Raw genomic sequence first — 20,338 nt, 5'->3', positions numbered from 1 at the left:
ACAATGTAGAATGGTTGGTGATCCTCAGAGTGAAACTTAGTTTCTATGATATGATTTTTTTATGTAATATTTTTTCCAAATGGGAGAAGGTGACATGCTATATTGGCTTATTTTTCAAAATTTGTATGCGAGGTTGCTTTTCCATGAATTAATAGGGAAGCTTTTTATAACCTCTATTACTGAAAACAAGACTACTGCTGAGCCTATGACACTTCTTTTCAGCACTGATTGACTGGAGAAGCCAAATTTCAAAATTAAATTCTTAGATTTAGGTAGCAGATAATCAATAAAGGTAAAACATAGATTCTCCCCTCCAGAGCTGCTTTGAAGCAAGTATGCAGGCATAAGGTGGTAGAAAATAATAGAGGTGACAGTTTTCCCCTTTGAGGGCTTTGATAATACCTCATCAGTACCGAGGACTGAAACAGACCACTTCAGTGAAGTTGTATCATTTCCTTGAAGTGAATGTTCTTCTAGTAGTAGACTTCCAAGTTTTATCATGGTTTGAATCAAATCTTCTCCCTGTTTTTTTGTAAGCATCTTCATTTGTATCCATATTCTCTGTAGCCATCTAGTTCACGAAATAGGAAAACATGTGCATGATAGGTATTTGGGGGTGTTCTCAGAGCTCATGTGGTTAGAATTGGGACTGAAAAGAGAACAGCTTTCTGGCAGAGTGAAGTCTTACAGGATCTTAAGCACTCACCTTCCAACCTTCCACAGTCTGTTGCACAGTCATTTGTTTCCTTGCCTCAAAGGCAATATTACCTTTGAAAAGGTTGGAAACTCTAAATCAGGAGAAGAAGAAATCCTAAGCTACTCTAAATTAGAAACATCTTGATTTAATTTTATCTGCCGTGTCCTGAAATTCAACTTTTCTGCAAGTTCAGGTGCGGGACAGGGGAAGAAGAATACATATTTTACCTGTGCAACATTTTCTGTTTGATTGGGAATAGTGTGACTGTTTAAGATTGATATCTTACCAAGGCTTTGGCATCTATGCACCAACTGAATAATGAAGTATGAGCACTAATTGCATGGGAAATTTGCTGAATTTTCTGTCTAACACTCTTCCCCTCCTTGCCCCAACCCCAACCCTAGGTAGAAAAACTGTTTATTATTTGGAAATGATAGGCTAAAATGGCATTTTCTGGAAGAAGCATATTATTATCATCATTTGGGTTTTGAAGTACAACCTCAAATATTTCTTCAGGGATTTAGATAGGCTTTGAAATGTATATCAGTCATCTAGAGAAATGTTAATATTAAAGCCAATTATCTCAGCCTTGAGGAAGATGACACCTTAATTTAAATAGCAATGTTGTGTTCTTTTTCACATTTTTCTATAAACCAGAGATGTTTTGAGGTTCTAGATGATATATTAGCATCTATTTTACTGGCATGTCTATCGACTACTATTTGATATTTATTAGAAATTTATTTCAAACTATAGAAATTGAAAAGTGGATTTTAACTAGAATAAATAACAAGATTAAATGCCTAGATATGATTTTTCTCTTCAGCTTCATCCAGTTGAGTCCTTAAAGGCAAAATTATTGCCCCTATTTTGATCAACCCTGTTAAAATTACAATTCACTGAGCACGCTATTAACAAGGTTGAATTGTAGCTGGAATTCCCAGTCCCAAGGCTCCTGATGGCACCTGCGATTTTGGCAGTGTTCTATAAATTTGTGTGATTGGTCAGAAATCAGAGTGTGGATGCTTTAGCATGAAACTATCCTGGTAAAACAGTTCAGGTTTTAGACTCCTTGAGAAGTACAACAGTTACACACATGTATAGGGTGTGATTTGCTATAAATTTCTAATTAAGTGTTTCTGCTTACCTAAAACATAAAAAGATTCAGGATATGATGCAGTTGAGGTCAGTACCAGGACCCTTATGAGGTTATTTATTTATTTGTTTTCACTTGGGTTCAGTAATTTGAATGTTTTACAGTAGTGAGTCTATATTTGTGATTTAAATTTTGAAACATAAGATCTTAGGCTAAGTCATGTAAATGAATAGTAAAACAGTTAAATTTCCCCTCTTTAAGTCAGTGAGCATATTGCTTTGAAATATTTTGCATAATTCTTTTCTTTAAAAGGGAGTAATATTTGTCAGTAAATTCAGTAGAAATGCTATTCTGATCAGTTGACCTGCATTTCTCCTTTCACAGCCTTAATTTCAGAGATTCAAGTGATTGAACAGTTTGATATGTAATTTTAAAGATGCATTAGCTAGCAGGGTGCCAGATGACTCAGTCAGTTAAGCTTCTGATTCTTGGTTTTTCTCAGGTCATGATTTCACAGTTCAGGAGTTCAAGCCCCAGGTTGGGCTCCACATTGACAGTATGGAATTCTCTCTGCCCCTCCACTGTGCACACAATCTCTCTCTCTTTCTCTTTGTCTCTCTCCTCTCTCTCTCTCTCTCTCTCTCTCTCTCTCTCTCTCAAAATAAGTAAATTAAAAAAAAAAAAAAGATGCAGGGGCCCCTGGGTGGCTCAGTCGGTTAAGCATCTGGCTCCGGCTCAGGTCATGATCTCACAGTTCATGGGTTTGAGCCCCACGTCGGGCTCTGTGCTGACAGCTAGCTCAGAGCCTGGAGCCTGCTTCCGGTTCTGTGTCTCCTCTCTCTCTGACCCTCCCCTGCTCGCACTGTCTCTCTCTGTCTCTCAAAACTAAATAAAAAACATTAAAATAAATTTTTTTTTAAAAAGATGCATTAAATAGCATGTATAGAATTGTTGAATAACTATGTTGTACGTAGTTCAACAGTAATATAACACTGGCAGTAATATAACACTGTATGTCAACTTTAGTTTAATTAAAAAATAACAATAATAAAACAGCTTAATGCTCTGGAAGTTCTCATCAATTATAATCTCTTTTTTAAAATACCCAGTTCTGAGGTGCCTGGGTGGCTCAGTCGGTTGAGCGTCTGACTTTGGCTCAGGTCATGATCTCATGGTTCGTGGGTTTGAGCCCTGCATCTGTGCTCTGTGCTGACAGCTAGCCCAGAACCTGGAACTTGCTTCAGATTCTGTGTCTCCCTCTCTCTCTGAGCCTCCCCTCCTTGCGCGGTCTCTCTCTGTCTCTCAAAAATAAATTAAAAATGAAAAAAAATAAAAAATAAAACAAAATACCCAATTCTCTTAATTTTCACCATATATACTCAAGTATATTGTTAGAATTCTCCCTCAGGAACTTTAAGATGAAACAGGTTTTTCTTGAACCCTTACTACAAATTTTTTTTGCTAAACTTATATCTGAATATATTAGTTAATCTCACATTATACGGCCTTACAATAGATTTGGAATATGTTCTATTTTGTTTGACTTTTATATACAGAAATTTCTTCCTTTTAGTTTGTCTAATGTTTATTTACATTAAATTTGTGACTTACATTGAATTACATACACATATTAATATAAATATTCATTACTAACAAACGATATAAATAACCAGCTCTGAGGTAGTGAGAGAAAGTAAACATTATTACCAATCTGTTAAGGAAGATTTTGTTTTCCTTGGACTATGCCCCATATCATCCCTAAAGTATATTAATGGTATTTGCCTAGGGAAAAAATGACCTAAAATGTAGTCAAAGATTAAACATTATTCAAAAGTGAAGAAACATTGTACTTGACATTCTCATTTTGCAGAATTAAACAATTGATAAGACGTTTGGAGTAATAAAAATATCCAAAAACCTTCCTTCCACTCCCCTTCCTTGAATCTAGAGTTTACATTTTCTTCCTTCCTTCCTTCCTTCCTTCCTTTTAGAGTTTCCAGTTTCAACATACTTTGGGTCTTTTCAAATATCTATATTTTCACAGGTTCCCTATGTGCCATGGCCAGTTGGTTTGAGGATATCATTTATGGTAGAATCAGGCCTTTGATTTATAAAGACCAGCTAAGAAGCAGTCAGACAATGCCAAATAGCCTAAAAATTGTTCTTTAGTAACTCTCATTTCCTCCCAAATTTTGACATATTTATTTGATTCTCCTGGCTTTAAATCATTTGAGAGATCAAATTTGATAGTTTTATGGCAGTTTGGGTGTTTTTGATTAACAAATGTCATGAATTTTATAATCATCATCTTTGGAGTTTTGGATATTCATCCCACTGATAAATTCTTAGAGTTAATAAGTAGGTGCTTAATCTTAAATGCACCTGAACCATCTCTGACAAGTGGGTGCCTCAGGAAGCGTCCATGTAACTTCCCCACCTCTTTCCTTCTACCCACGCCGTGACTCCAGAAGCGCGGAAGAACAATGCTTTAGTGAAGAATTAGGAGATTGTATTGCACAGGGCATACTGAAAAGCATGGCTAATTTAAAAATCTTCTTTAAACATCTTTCTCATTTTTAAGAAGCTACTGCAAAACACACACATTCTCTGTTCTTTCTCTTAAACACATGCACATACATGTGCATACATGCTTTCTCTTTCCTCTGTTTTTCCTGACTTTCATATTTTCTATCCCTCACTGTCGTGTCCCCTTCACCTTTCTAGGATTCTTTTTTTTTTTTTTTTAAGTTTATTTGAGAGAGAGAGAGCTCAAGAGAGAGGGAGAGACAGAATCCCAAGAAGTCTTTACACTATCAGTGCGGAGTCTGATGCAGGGCTTAATCCCACAATCCATGAGGTCATGCACTGAGCTGAAATCAAGAGTTGGACACTTAACCAAATGAGCCACCCAGGTGCCCCTAGGATCCTTTTTTCCTTCTATATCTTTTCATCCAGATATTTTCAGTTTTTCTTATATGAGCACCTTAGCCTTTTGGCCTCTCCTTTCTACCACTCTGTTTGAGTTCAGCAGAGATCTCATATATAGCCTCACAAACAGAAATATTTTCTCCTTTAAGAGGACGGAGAGTTGCAAACCTGGACATATTCTATCTAAAACAATAGAGGAAGAGATCTCTTCCTAGAGAAAAATCACACTAACTGAATCAGGATTGTAAGGTGTTCTTACATAGCTCCTATGGAGATATGTTCCAGTAGTAATTCTCAATCAGTATGCAATTGAAGGTATATTCATTATCTTCGGTATCTCTGCACAGTGTATAATTGTCTAATAGAGGAGGTGGCTAAGCCTAAACCATCTCCCTAAATGTGTCTCATGCAGAGGCTTAAGCTACCTCTTTAACCATTCAGATAATTTCATGTTTATTTATACTTTGGAAAACAGTCATATACTTTGTTAATAATCAAAAGACATTCAAAAGAAAATGAACTACTCAAATCAGAAAATATCATAGAAAAAGGAGCCACACTTAATATGGTAAGTTAATTTTTAACAGAGATGCCAAAATAATTAAATGGGGGAAAGGAAGGGGTTTTCAACAAATGATTTAGAAACAACTATATATCCATATTTTATTTTTTTTTAATTTTTTTATGTCTTTTATTTATGTTTGAGAGACAGAGAGAGTCAGTGTGAGCAGGGGAGGGTCAGAGAGAGAGGGAGACACAGAGCCTGATGCGAGGCTCGAACCCACAAACTGTGAGATCATGACCTGAGCTGAAGCCAGATGCTTAACCAACTAAGCCACCCAGGCGCCCCTATATATCCATATTTTAAAAAGTTAAAAAATATACCTACCCCTTTCCTCACTATATGCACAGTTTACTTGGAATAGATCATTTACTAAATGTAAGATCTATAACTTTAAGCCTTATAAAAGAAAATGAGAATGTTTTTATGTACTAAGGGGAGCCAAAAATTTATTAGCACATAGAAAGCAATAACCATAAAGGAAAAAATCAATTAGACTTCATGAAAATTTAAAACTTTTGATTGTTAAGATAAAAAATAATTATAAGTCATCAACCAGAAGAAAATATTTTCAATATATGTATTTGACTCTATTTGTTATCTACTGCTGAGTAAAATATCCAAAGCTTAGTGGCTTAAAACAGTAATAATTTCTTGTCACTTATGCTTCCTGTAAATAAGGATTTTGGGAGCAATTTGGCTAGATGGTTCTGGTTCGGGCTTTTTCATGAAGTTGGCTAAAACCTTAACCGTCTGGCTTGACCGACAATGGGAGATTCATTTCTAAGGTGCTGACTAAAGTAGCTGCTCCTGGCTGTCGTTGAGAAGCCTCGGATCCTCTCCCCGGAGGCTCTCCACAGTCCTGCCTGAGTGTTCTGTTCAAATGACAGCTGGCTTCCCTCCAACAGAGCAACATGCCTTTTATGCCCTTTATGGCCTAGACTCAGAGGTCACACATTATCACTTACACTGTCTTCTGTTGGTCACACAGACCAGCCCTGATTCATTGTGAAGGAGACTAGGTCAGCATAAGGAGGTGAATAAACAGCAGGCAAGAATCACTGGGATCTTCTTGGAGTCTGGCTACCCAGACTCCTTGGAAGGAGTCTCATATCCAGAACATAGGATGATTAGTGATTAAAAAAGCAAAGTTAAAAATGGCCAAAAGACTTGGCTATTTCACAAAGAAAATATATAATTTCCAGTAAATAGTGTGTGACAACATAGGTCAGCAAGGAAATGCGCAATAAAACCACAATGAGATATCACTACCTACCCATTCAAATGGCTAAAATTAAAAAGACTGGCAACGCAAATGTTGGCAGTGATGTGGAGTGACTGGAACTCCCATGCATTGATGGTGTGAGTGAAAAAGGTACAACAACTTTGAGGAATGGGTTACCTGAGCCGCTCAGTTGGTTAAACGTCCAACTTCAGCTCAGGTCATGATCTCACAGTCTGACTTGGAGCCCTGTGTCGGGCTCTGTGCTGACAGCTCAGAACCTGGAGCCTGCTTTGGATTTTGTGGCTCCCTCTCTGCCCCTTCCCCTGCTCATAGTTTGTCTCTGTCTGTCTCTCTCTCCCTCCCTCAAAAATAGTTTTTACTTAAAACTGTAAAAAATATTGAACTCTAGATAATAAGCTTTTTGCAGACATGATTAGCAGTTGTGTATATTCTAGAACTTTGAGCAAATGAGTAAATATATTGAGGATAATGGGAGCCAGGTTTTCCCTGTTGGCGAAGGGAATAACAAGTGTGTAAGGGAGAAGACCACCTTGTATCCCATGGTATTAGAATGGAATTAGAGATAATAATATGAATTCATAGTTTGTAACAGACCAATATGTAATCATGAGGAAGCATCAGCCTAATTTAAATTGAAGGATATTCTTCAATATAATTCACTTTTCAAATCTTTCAAGGTTGAAAAGTATAAAGAGATTTTAAAAAATGGCAGACTATGTAACTCCAAAACTATATCTCTCCTCCAAGACAATCAGTAAGCTGGCAAAAAACGTCAGTCAACATTTTCAGATCTCTGGAATCTAACCAGACTTTAAACAACCAGGGGAATGATTAAAGAAGAAAGAATATGCTGAAATTTGATAAGATAAAGTTGTGGAATACTTACTTGATGACCAGTTCCCCACTCCCCAGCACTAGGGCAGCCATAAATATTGTGGCCACCAGTCCTAGTACAGCTTGCTTGTGCCAGAGCGAGCAGTGCAGACCTTGTCTGTGGACAATATGAATGTGGCCAGTGACCTCTCTGGTCAGTGAGGAGTCAACTTGCAGGCTTGCCTTTGCTTTGCCTTTACTGGAACCTTAGGGATGGGATGGCCTCCCAAGTGGCATTTTTCAAAAGCACTTAAAGGTAATAAATATACTAACCACAGTGGGCTGAGACAAGCAGCAGACAAACCAACAAGCCTGGGAAATGAAGAGGCAGCTGGAGATCGAGAACAAGGACTTTGAAGTACTCCACCATGTACTGAGGAATGTGGAAGGCCCAGAGCTGAATGAATACTTCTAAGAAACCTTAGCAGACCCTAAGCTTTCACCTCTGGCTGTCTTTTATCTTCCATGCAAGCAAGAAGTGAAGGCCAAGGCAGATTTTTAAACAGTGGCTAAACATTGAAAGAAGGCCCAACACAAAGATTTGGAGAGTATTTCCACATATACAGTTTGACTCCAGGAATTTAAGGAAATCTCTGTCAGATCACCAGCTGACCTCTAAGGAAGTGGAACAGAGACTTGAGCGACCACGTTTGACAAAATAGACAGTACTTACGAAAAGAATTTAGGAAAGTCACTAAAGAAATAGCCACAACCCACACAAGCAGCAGCAACAAACCCTGAGAAGGAGGGAGACTCAATTACCACATTATAATGTAGAAATGTCCACTTTTCAACAAAACTTTTGCTTTCAAAAAATACAGTCAATATCACAGAATAAAAAGGAACTATCCTTGAGAAAGCTTACTACAATTATCTTAAATTTAAATCAATTTAAATGAGTTGTTTTAAGTATACTCAAAAACCATAGACTAAGAACTTAAAGGAAATAAGGAGAATGATATATGAACTAACAGAGAATATCAACAAAAAATTTTTTTAAGTTATGAAAACTGAGAAGTACAGTAGCTGAAAGAATTTCACTAAAATGGTCTAATGGCACATTTGACCAGGCAGGAAGAAAAGAATCCATGAACTTGAAGGTAGGTAAATTGATATTATCCAGTCTGAGAAACAAAAAGAAAGAATAAAGAGTAATTAACAAGAGTTTAAGATACCTTTGTGACGTCATTAAGTGTGCCAACATATGTCTACTAGGAATCCCAGAAGGCAAGGAGAAAGAGTAGAGACCAGTATTTGAAGAAACAGTTGCCAAGAGCTTTCCCAGTTTAATAAAATATATGAATCTACATTAGGATAAATTCACAGATACTACACTGAGACACGTTATATAAGATGAAGAACTGTGAAAGCAGGAAGTTTGTTGCCAGTAGATCTACCATATAAAAAAATGCTAAAGGGAGTCTTTAAGGCTGAAATGAAAGAGCACTAGATAGTACCTTGAAACTGTATGAACACATGACATCAGTTAAGGTAACAATAAAGGTAAGTAAAAGCCAAAATTGCTACATTTTTGGCTTTTAACTCCCTTTTTTTCCTATGTGATTTAAAAGACAAGTGAATAAAATAATAATTATAAATCTATGTTAATGGACATACTGTATAATGATGTAATATGTGAAAATAACTTCTGTAGGAGCAGAGGTTTTTTTTTTTTAATACTATTGAAACTAGGTTGGTATTGATTCAAACTCGATTGCTGTAAATTTAAGATGTTGACATTTAGAGTCAATTAGTTTTCAGCAAGGTGCCAAGACCATTCTGTGGTGAAAGAAGTGTGGGGTCAACTGGAGATCCACATGCAAAAGAAGGAAGTTGGATCCCTATCTCACATTACATACAAAAATTAACTCAAAACGTATCAGTAATCTAAATACAAAAGCTAAAACTACCAAGCTATTGGAAGATGCCTTGGAATAAATCTTCACAACCTTGACTTTGGTAGTGGAGTCTTAGACATGACATCAAAATCACAAGCAACAAGAAAAAGTAGACAACTCGAACTTCATCAATATTTAAACCTTTTGTACATCAAAGGACGTTATCAAGGTAGTAGAAGCAGAACGGAGAAAACATTTGCAAATCATACCTGGTATGGGTTGAATATACGAAGAACTCTTACAACCCAATAACAAAAAGACAACCCAATTTTTTTAAAAGGCAAAGGATTTGAAGACATTTCTCCTAAGAAGGTATGTAAATAGCCAACAAACACATGAAAGATGCTCAACATCATTAGGTACTCGGGAAATGTAAATCAAATCACAATGAGATACCACTTCACACTCCCTAGAATGGCTATAATTTTTTTAAAGAGGAAAATAAGTATTGATTAGGATATAGAGAAGTTGGAATCCTTGTACATTACTAGTAGTAATGTAAAATGGTACAGCTGCTGTGGGAAACACTTTGGCCCTTCCTCAAAAACTTAAACACGGAGTTATGTTATGACCCAGAAACTCCCCTCCTAGGTACATACCCAAAAGAATTGAAAGCAGATAGTCAAACAAATACTTGTACATGAGTGTTCATAGTAGCACTATTCACAATCGCCAAAAAGTGGTAACAATCCAATTATCCCCTTAATGGATGAATGGATAAACAAATCATGGTATGTATACAATGGAATATTCGCTGGTGATTAAAAGAAATGAGGTAGTAATTGATGCTACAACATGGATGAACTGAGAAAACATGTTATTTGAAAGGAGTGAAACTCAAAGGCCCACATAATGCATAGTTAAAATTGTGAATTTCTGTTATAAATTATACCATAATCAAAAATAATAACAAACCCCCAAAGGAAAAAATAAAGGGCAAAAAAGATGTTTTGGATGAATGGAATTTAAAGAGACATGATACCATGCTGTTTGTGGATTACATCCTGGGCTGGGGAGGAAATAGTTGTAAAGGAAATTATTGGAATCGTTAAATTTAAAAAATAGACTGGATTAGATAATAGTATGTATCAGTATTAAATATCTTGATTTCATTACATTTATAATATTGTATATAAGAGAATGTCTTTGTTCCTAGGAAGTGTAGTGTTTAAATGTAAAGGGCATGTGTATTAAACTTTCAGAGGTACAAAAGAATATATGTTTATATAAAATGATAAAGCAACTAGGGTAATATGTAAACCATTGGTGAATCTGGGTAAAACGTATATGAAAGTGTCTTATATTGCTCTTTCCACTATTCTGAGTTTGAAATTATATTAAAATTAGAAGTTACCAACAGAATTATATTTGTCTTTTTGTTATCTTCCAAGCAGCAAAGTCCAGGTGATTATTAGAAAAATAACGTTAGCCATGCTTCTCTGTCTTAACTGCTTCTTTTCACTTTGTTTTCCATCTTCTGGATCCCAATATATTATTTATTTTATTGGCTTATAACAGTCTCTCTGTAAGATCATAACATAATTAGGAGCACCTGGGTGGCTCAGTTGGTTAAGCCTCCGACTTTGGCTGAGGTCATGATCACACAGTCTAAGTTGAAGCTCCATGTTGGGCTCTGTGCTGACAGCTCAGAGCCTGGAGGCTGCTTTGGATTCTCTGTCTCCCTCTCTTTCTGCCCCTCCCCTGCGCATGCTCTGTCTGTCTGTGTCTCTCTCAAAAATAAGCATTAAGAAACATTATTAAGGTGATTGTATAATTAATATAAAGTATTCAGCTTCTATATATACTTATTGTTCTAGCTAGTAATGTTATGCTTTTGGGAGCCTATTCTCATTTTGTGTATTTTTTCTTACATTATTTTTACAGTATCTTGGATAATGTAAAAAAAATGTAACCATTCGTTTTCTTTTTTTGAGAATATTAATTCTCCAGTGAAGGGCTTTGCTGCTGTAGTTCTTATCCAGCAAATTGGTGTTCAGTCTCTTGGTAGAAAATCAAATCTTAACTTAAAAACATTGGACTATGTGCTCATTTTTGTTGTCTGTTCAAAGAAGTAATCTCTAAATCCTGCCAAACAAGACCATGCTTTCTGTCCACACAGATGAGTCAAAAATCCTTTCCTTAAGCAGTATGTGCTAGGGGTGCCTGGGTGGCTCAGTCGTGTCTGACTTCGGCTCAGGTCATGATCTCATGGCTCATGAGTTCGAGCCCCGCGTTAGACTCTGTACTGACAACTCAGAACCTGGAGCCTGCCTTGGATTCTGTGTCTCTCTCCCTCTCTCTCTGCGCCTTTTCCGCTCACACTCTCTTTTTCTCAAAAACAAACAAACCTTGAAAAAAACTTTTGAAAACTAAGTAGAACATGCCATCAAAACTTCGTACTTGGTGTTAGCATTCAACTGTGGATTTTAACCTGTTTATGCTTCCTTTTCCGTATGAACAAACAAATACCCAGTAGAGGCTATTTTGGATAGGATTACAAAAAGGATCATGATGATTCATTTGGTACTTCTGTTTTCAATTGGTTAACCAGTTTTCTTTCCTTTGTGGTGTATGATGGGATCCTCACTAGACAGAGGTAACCTATTGGGTAGTTGTGCACCTGGATGCTGGTGTGGTGGTGCTTGTTGGTTTCGTTTTCATGATACTCCTCCTGAGGTTGTGCCTGCAATGCTGCTGCTTATTTTGTGCTTGCATGACAGTATTTGATTGCTCTTTGTTGGTTTGGGTTCTTAAAACCTCCTGTTTCTTTTTTTGGTACCTAGAATAATTCCTTGAATATCTTTAGTTGGTCCAGAACTTATGGAAATTAGTTCCAAGTCTAACTCTTTGGTGGATCCTTTTCAGTTTTTGAAAATATCTTCAGTGTCACAACCAAGTGTTTCATTTGGTTAGGAATTGAAAAAACAGGGTAGGATTGCTTAAACACCCAGGACAAGATCACTTGCCAGTCAGGCCATTACTGAAGCTAAGAAGTAACTCTTGGTGAGTCTTATGGATTAAAGAAAATTAATATATATGTAGAATAAAATCTAAATTTTAGGAGGGTTTCACCAAATAGCTGAAATTTAGGAGCCTCCAGCAAGGTACCAATAAATACAACTAAATTCAGTCATGCCTAAATCTTAGCATGCATGTCTGATTTGCCATATCTTTCAGAGGTGGGGTTTGCTCTGCAAACTGTCCTACACGCCAAGCCTAAGATTCTTGGGGGGCATCAGGTAAAAATTAAAATTAGTGTTTCAGAAGTTAGTTTTCTGAGAGTTTGTGTGGGCCTTGAAAATAAATAGTTGCTTATCTCTTCATTTCTGGTCATTAGTCATAACGTTTTTCTTGGGCAATTAGCTGATGTTAGGCAAATTGTACTAATTTCATTTGGGGTTTGTTTTTTTAACTTGTTTCATTTGTATTTGCTTCTACTTTATATACCTCTGCAGAAAAGGGCAGATTGTTTTTATTTTTTTTTTGAAGTTTTTAATTCCAGTGTAGTCAACGTGCAGTGTTATATTAGTTTCAGGTATACAGTATCGTGATTCAACAATTCAGGTGGATAATTTTTAAGACCAAGAAACAAAACAAGTCCTGATGTGGGCCTGTTTATGTCAGAAGGCAAGAGTCCATAAAATTGAAATTATTTTCTAGTGTTCCCATTAGACCTGTGTTGAGACAAACAAAACTATCTTTTGTCTTATACTTTTAATCATCTTGAAAACTGTAAAGGATCCATTAATTTGGAATGGCCATCAGAGAAATGCTTACAATAAGTAGCCAAAAACTGTCAGATAAATGGTGTTTCGTCTCTGTCTATCTGTGTTCTCATTATTTTATATCTTCTTTTTATCTTTTGGTGGGACCCATGCATATGAACAGAAAATTGCCCAGGAACGAGAAAAATTTGCTGATGAAGGCAGTATATTTTATACCCTCGGAGAATGTGGACTCATATCCTTTTCAGACTACATTTTCCTTACAACTGTTCTTTCTAGTAAGTATAAAATTTTCATTTTATTCCTTTATAGGGAGCATACAGGACCATAAAAAAGTTGATTGGAGGCGGAAAAAGACATGCTTGTAGAGTTAATGAATTATAAGTTAACATATAATTTCATTTGTTATGAATTCTCTTTAACTTATATTTAGAACCACCTGAGAAAGAGGAAGAGAAATAAAATATCAAAGTAAAGTTTAACAACAACAACAACAAAAAAAGACAAATCTGTGAAGTTAAATAAACCCTTAGGTGTTTGAAGCCCTGTATTCTGTAAAGATAAATTGTATATTGCCTGGGCCTTACAGCCTTCATTAATGTGTCTACTTCTCCGTTAAAACACATATTGATCAGGGCGCCTGGGTTCTTACAGTTCATGAATATGAGCCCTGCATCGGGCTCTGTGCTGACAGTGCAGGACCTGCTTGGGATTCTCTGTCTCCCTCTCTCTCCTCCTCTCTACTTGCATGCACGTGTGTTCTCTCTCTCTCTCTCTCTCTCTCTCTCTCTCTCTCTCAAAAATAAATAAAGACATGTTAAAGAGAAAAGCACATATTGATCTGTCATTTCTCCACTAAAGAAGAATACTGGCTCAGTTTTTCTACTTGTGTTCAGTATTCACTTTTGAATCTTAAAGGATTACCTTTTAAGACAAAAATTCAAATTTGACTAATTTAAAGGATAGATAAATTTCTGATTTTTTCAAGCTAAGCAATTTGGTTGATAAGTATACTCTAAGTGGGGTTTTTTTTAACCATTCAGAAAAACAAAAACAAAAAATTTATGTTTCTAGCTTTCTGTGTATATCCTATTAAAATCTATCTAAATTGAACCAAAGAGATCTGATTTGTATGTTTGAAAGAGGTGATTCTCTAATTTTTTTCTAAGTTGTTTGAAAAAATGTCTAATTTGATGTCTAATTTGTTTGACATATCAAACAAAAATTACTGCATCTTCCTTCCTTTCTCTAGGCTAGTCATCTCTAAAGATAAAATTTTAAGGTAGTTTTTAGTAAATGACCTCCACAATACATAGTTCCTGCCATGGCTCTGACCCTTCTTACACTTCTTCCCTCTGTTGACAGAAAAATGAAGAAATACAGACTAACATGCCTTACCACAGTTGTCTTTGGGATACCAAAGTGTCTGAATAAACTCGTGTGGTAGACCAGTCCTGCTCTTGACAGTGGAGATACACACATACACATTGATTTGTTATGAAGATCCAAAATAGTGAACTAAATAAAATAACATTTATGGTCTTAAATTGGGTCTTGTTAAAGTTAGTTGTTGTTTTGGTAGGGCATGGTTTCCAAAATAGTCTTCGGTTCAAGTCCTGGCCCCACCACTTCTAAGCTTTGTGATTAGGGGCAAGTCAGTGAACTTGTTCATCTGTTTTGTTTGCAAAACAAAGGTGGCAATAATACCAGACCCACATGATTTGAGGATTATGAGATCATAAAGTACCTAGTTTACTGCCTACTATTTAGTAAGTATGCAATCTGTCTGGGTTTTTATTCTTGGTATCCTGTCACAGAATGCTATTTCATATCTGATTATAAAAGATTCATAAATCTTGTCATTAAAAAAACCCAGCAGAACTGGTAGAGATTTTTAAGCTCTGTGTGTATGTGTGTGTGTGTGTGTGTGTGTGTGTGTGACTTTGTATAGAATTTGCGGTCAGTAAGCATGATGTGGCACAGAGTGTACTGCATTAAATGATGAGGCCCAACTTGGAGAACTGTGCTGATACATACAGTGTATTCAGGCCCTAGTTCCTCAAATGTTTGTTGAGCTGAAATGAGATTTCAATTTGTATCTACTGTTCAGTCTTATTACCCTCGTATCTTTATTAAGTGTCAGAAGGACCACAGAGCAGAACCTTCAGAATACCTAGCACGTTGTGTAACTCCTTTAATAAACTTAACTGTTTTAGAGCAGGTAAAGGTCATATTGACCCTTAAATTCTGGAAACCACTCCCAAGTAGCTCTACTGGTCCAGGCACCTCTTTACTTCTTGATGCTCAGCTCCTAGATTAAACATGGTGAGTGATTTACAAAAAGTGCTTGGTATCACAATGTAACATATAGTTGACCCTTGAATACACTTGGGTTAGGGACACTGATACTCCTCTACCCCACAGGCAAAAATCTGGGTACAACTTTGGACTCCCCTGGAACTTAACTACTAATAGCCTATATAAATTAAATTAACATGTATTTTGTATGCTATATGTATTATATACTGTATTCTTATGATAAAGTAAGCTAAGAAAAAATGTTACTAATAAAATCATAAGGAAGAGAAAGTATATATTTTTTTCCATAATAGAGAAAGTATATTTATTATACTGGACCGTATCCAGAAAAAAATCATACATAAGTAGACCCCCACAGTTCAAGCCTGTGTTATTCAAGGGTCAGCCGTACTTTTTATATTGTCAGGGATGAGAAAATAGAATAAGAATGTGATTTCAAGTATTTTCATTATTATATGCCTATAGTTTTTCTCAACTTGGCACTATTGACTTTTTGGGCAGGATAATTTATTGCTGTGGGACCCGTCCTGTGCATTGGAGGAGGTTTTGCAACATTCCTGGTTTCTACCCACTAGACACCAGTAGCATACCCTTTCCTTTCTCCCAGTTGTGGCAATCAGAAATGTCTTCAGGATCCCTGGGGGGTAGAGATGGGGAGGAATCATCCCTGTTTGGGGATGCCCTAGGTTAGGACACGGTTTTTGGTTTCTTTTGTGTTATTCTGTGCCTTGATGTAGTGTTCTGCAAGTTTCTTATTTTGGGATTCTTTGAGCTCTTCGGATCTGTGGGTTTATAGTTTTCATCCAATTTGGAAAAAAATCAGCCTTTCTTTTTCTTTCTTTTGAGTGGGAGAGCGCAAGTGGAAGAGGAACAGAGAGAGAGGGAGAGATTCAATCTTAAGCAGGCTCCATGCCCAGCACAGAGCCTGACACGGGCTCAATCTCACAACTGGGAGATCATGACCTGAGCTGAAATTGAGTCAAACGCTTAACTGACTGAGCCACCCAGATGCCACTAGCCATTATTTCTTGTGATACTTTTTCTTTGCTTCTCTTTCTTCTCCTTTGGGTACTTCAGTTACACATACATTTTTCTCACATCAACCTTATAATATTTGTACTATTATTATCTTCATTTAACAGATGAGGAAGTTAAGGCATACAGAGGGTTACATACAAAAAATTTGCTCCAAGTCCCAGAGTAAGTAAATGATTCAGGGTGTGAATCCAGCATCTAGATTCCTGTGGATTGGCTTTTACCTCAGTGATCACATTTTCAGTGCTGATAAACCGTAACTTACAGAGTACCTCTTCTTTCTCTCAGGCTGGGTGTGGAAAGGTTGGTCATAAAGTCTCCTAGAGATAATGGGCAGTTCAAACATTCTTGCGATCTGAATATAGCACGTCTCATTGTCCACTTTGTCTAACAAACCATGGGGGAGAATGTGTCACAGAGATTATACTGAGATCACTCTGTTCCCATGGCCAGATTGCTTGCTGCTAGGATGATAGGAAATGAGACTTGCAGTAGATCAACTTCCTTGTGGTGAACAAGATTTCATTACAGTGTAGGCACACTAAACAGTTCCCAAATCATCCTACAAGATAGAATGCAGTTCTTTAAACACAAAAATCTTTGCCAAGGAATGGTTTTGGATGAGGGAAAGTGCAGTAGCATATTCATTAGTCTGTTACTCTGGTGGACAACAGGTGCTTGTCCTAAAGATTTACAGCAGAAGACCAGCCAGAGTAATGTAAAACAACATAACTCAGATAATGCAAGACCGTCCTATTTCTGAGTGTCTGAGTTTTTCCAAAATTGATAGACTCAATAGTGTTCAAGAAAGTGCCATAATTTTGAAGAAATGAACCCTCTGTCCAGATGGATTGACATTTGGAACCTCCAAGTACCTTAATAACTCTATTTTGTCTAAAATAAAACTCGACAACTATATACAGCAAATCATTTGTTTCCCTTCTCAATTTATAATTACTTCTTCTAAAAAATAAGAAAGCTGCTTTTCTGGGGTGACTCACTGGCTCAGTTGGTGGAATATGTGACTCTTGATCCCAGGGTGATGATTTTAAGCCCCACGTTGGGAATAGAACTTATTTAGGAAAATAAAAAAAGACTACGTAGGGTGCCCGGTGGCTCAGTTGCTGAAGCACCCGACTCTTGATCTCGGCCCGGATCCCAGTCTCCGGGTCTTGATCTCAAGGTTGTGAGTTTGGGCCCCACATTGGGCTCCATGCTGGGCATGGAGCCTACTTAAAAAAAAAAAATAGGCAGCCATGTAAAATAAAGCTGAGTATCATATGTTTTTAGAAAGCTGCTTTTCTTAAAAAAAGGCATATTACTATAATTTCCCCCACTAAAGAGAGTCATTTCATTTTATGTTTATTAAGCTTTTTAGAAGTTTGATTTTTAGCTAAACAATATCTTGGACACATACCCAGAATAACAACCAATTTGGCAGCAATATTACATGATTATAATAAGCAATAGCATGACTTTCTCCCTCTTCTCTGCGTGTGCTTTGGATAATGGGGACCCTGTTTGGCCAATCTAAAATTTTAAACACCTGTAAAAGTTTTATTTGTCATATACACATGCTTAAACATGCATACCTCCTAAACCCCTTACCTGCTTCATTTTTTCTCCTTGGCACATACATCCAAACAATTGCTTTCTGTTCCTCATTTATTATTATCTAGAATGTAAACTACACGCAATGATCACAGGTTTGGAATGATATTCACTACAGATTTGCAACAATATTCACTATAGACATATCTATTCTATATAAGCAGTGAGGCAAGGTATAACAAAACAAGAATATAACTTTTTTTCAGTTTTCTCCAAAAGGAAGGTTAGCAAATTGAGAATAAAAATTCTTGTAGCTGCTGTCTTCAGTCTGCAGCCAGTACAAATGGAATGAGGAAAACATGTTTTTAGATTAAGCTATTTCCACACAAGCTTGTTTTCTTATAACTTAAAATTCATGTATTTGTATTCCCCATTCATTCCTAATTCATAAATTCTTTCTTTTCTGGAAAGGCTTTATTTTTATTTTTATTTTTTCACTTTAGAGACAGAAGGAGCGTGAATGGGAGAGAGGGACAGAGGGAGAAAGAAAAAGAATCCCAGGCAGGCTCCACACTGAGCACAGAGCCTGACATGGGGCTCACACCCCCAACCCTGGGACTGTGACCGGAGCCAAAATCAAGAGTCTGATCTTTCAAATGACTGAGCCCCCCAGACACCCCCAAATTCATAAATTCTATTGCTTTATACCATATACGTGTGATCAGGTTTGATGGATTAACTTGAAGAATTTTCTACATGGGTTTTAGCGTCTGTATTAAGTAGAATATTAAGTATTTAGTAAATAAATCTAGATTCCTTCTAGGCAAGATAAAGAGACTGTTAATAATTACTGTTATTAAATAATTTCCAAGAAGCCTCTGATCCTTGAAGTAGGTTAATAGGAATTGAATGAGAATATAGAAGCATGATTATTAATGGCTTAATTCTCTGCACTAACCAACTGCAACATTAGCTGATGGTCTTAAATCTTATAGAAGTCAGATTTTTCTCATAACTAGGTACAGAGACTTATCTAGAATGCTACATAGAATTTACTGATTTGGGTCATTCTTGCTAATGCTAAGATTCATTCGGTAATGATAGTATAACTTAGACTCTGGATCTTTGCTGTTGACAATTATGAAATACTTATTTTGTGTTCTTTGTCTCCATATGTGTTCTAACTAAAGCTATTAGTGCTGTCGCCTAATAACATGAAAACAATTCTAGATGGGAAGCAATAACAAAACAATTATAAAGTTGATTGTTAAGCATCTTCCTTACTATTTACTATTAATTAATCTTTGAAATTAATGGAAAAAGCAGAAACAAAAAATGTTACAGTATGTTCAGTACATAGGACCTCACCTGATGAGAGTCAGGCATCATTTGGTGTATTCTGATTTTGATTCCCTCTTTAGATTTTGAGGAATGAGGGGCACCTGGGTGGCCCAGTCGGTTAAGCATCTGACTTCGGCTCACGGTTGGTGGGTATGAGCCCCACGTCAGGCTCTGTGCTGACAGCTCAGAACCTGGAATCTGCTTTGGATTCTGTGTCTCCCCCTCTCTCTGCCCTTCCTCTGCTCAAGATCTGTGTCTGTCTCTCTCCCTCTCTCAAAAATAAATCAATGTTAAAAAAATTTTTTTAACAGATTTTGAGTAGAGAAATTGAATTAAGTGAGTTTCACTGTAGCAGGCTCTGACATACTGACAATTAAACCACATTCTCATTGTGACCAACAATTCTCACAGACCTTTTGAGAAATTACAACAGCATTCAAGTGAAAGTTTATAATATTTTGATTCTCAGGCGATACTGAACTCAGGAGCTGATCATAAAGTGTACATTACTTGGAGAGTGGTGCTGATCAGTGTCATTCTGTCTAATGAAAATGTTTCAGAAGTTATAAATGAACATGTTTTTCAGCTTGAGTGATTTGTTGAAAAATATAAGCAAGGCAACATTCTGAGATCTATAAACAGATTTAAGGCAGTTACAAATCTTTTTTATTGGGACATCAGTGTTGGGGAAGTTATAGAGAAAATTTGGATTAGCTGTTAATCTGCCTGTTTTTTATGTCTAGGATTATCTACCATTGCTAAAGTGACATTATGAGGAGTAAGACAAAGCTGATGAAAGGCTGAATTCAGTGCTATTTTTGCCTGTAAGAGGTGCTTAGAATTTTAGAAATATTCATTTGCATATTCTAAAGCCAAAAATGTCTCATTGTGTTACTTACCAGTAACTTCTTTCTCTGGCACTACCTGTTCTTAAGGTTGACTTGTTGATTTTGTAATAATACAGCTTTATCCACACAATAAAATAATGTTTTTAAATGTATCAAATATTTATGATGCTCATTTTGAGCCAGATGTATCTGAGAGCATGATAAGGTGTTAGTACCTCT

At 36.5% G+C, this 20,338-nt stretch overlaps 1 protein-coding gene across 5 annotated transcripts in view; it reads left to right on the top strand.

Annotated features, from left to right (window-relative positions):
- The window catches only part of MICU1 (mitochondrial calcium uptake 1), a 237,074-nt gene that overhangs the window by 112,529 nt on the left and 104,207 nt on the right, over positions 1–20,338 (top strand). For 3 of the 5 annotated variants that reach the window (XM_029931893.1, XM_029931889.1, XM_029931891.1), the window contains 2 exons: positions 11,891–11,896; positions 13,189–13,303. In XM_029931893.1, coding sequence (XP_029787753.1) covers positions 11,891–11,896; positions 13,189–13,303 — 121 coding nt within the window. The remainder of the gene's footprint in view (positions 1–11,890; positions 11,897–13,188; positions 13,304–20,338) is intronic. The other 2 variants (XM_029931890.1, XM_029931892.1) reach the window with 1 other exon arrangement.

This window comes from Suricata suricatta, chromosome 2 (genome assembly GCF_006229205.1).
Source record: "Suricata suricatta isolate VVHF042 chromosome 2, meerkat_22Aug2017_6uvM2_HiC, whole genome shotgun sequence".
NCBI classification, from domain to species: domain Eukaryota; kingdom Metazoa; phylum Chordata; class Mammalia; order Carnivora; family Herpestidae; genus Suricata; species Suricata suricatta.
Note: the sequence above shows the minus strand (reverse complement) of the source record. Positions and strands in the feature narration are given on the sequence as shown.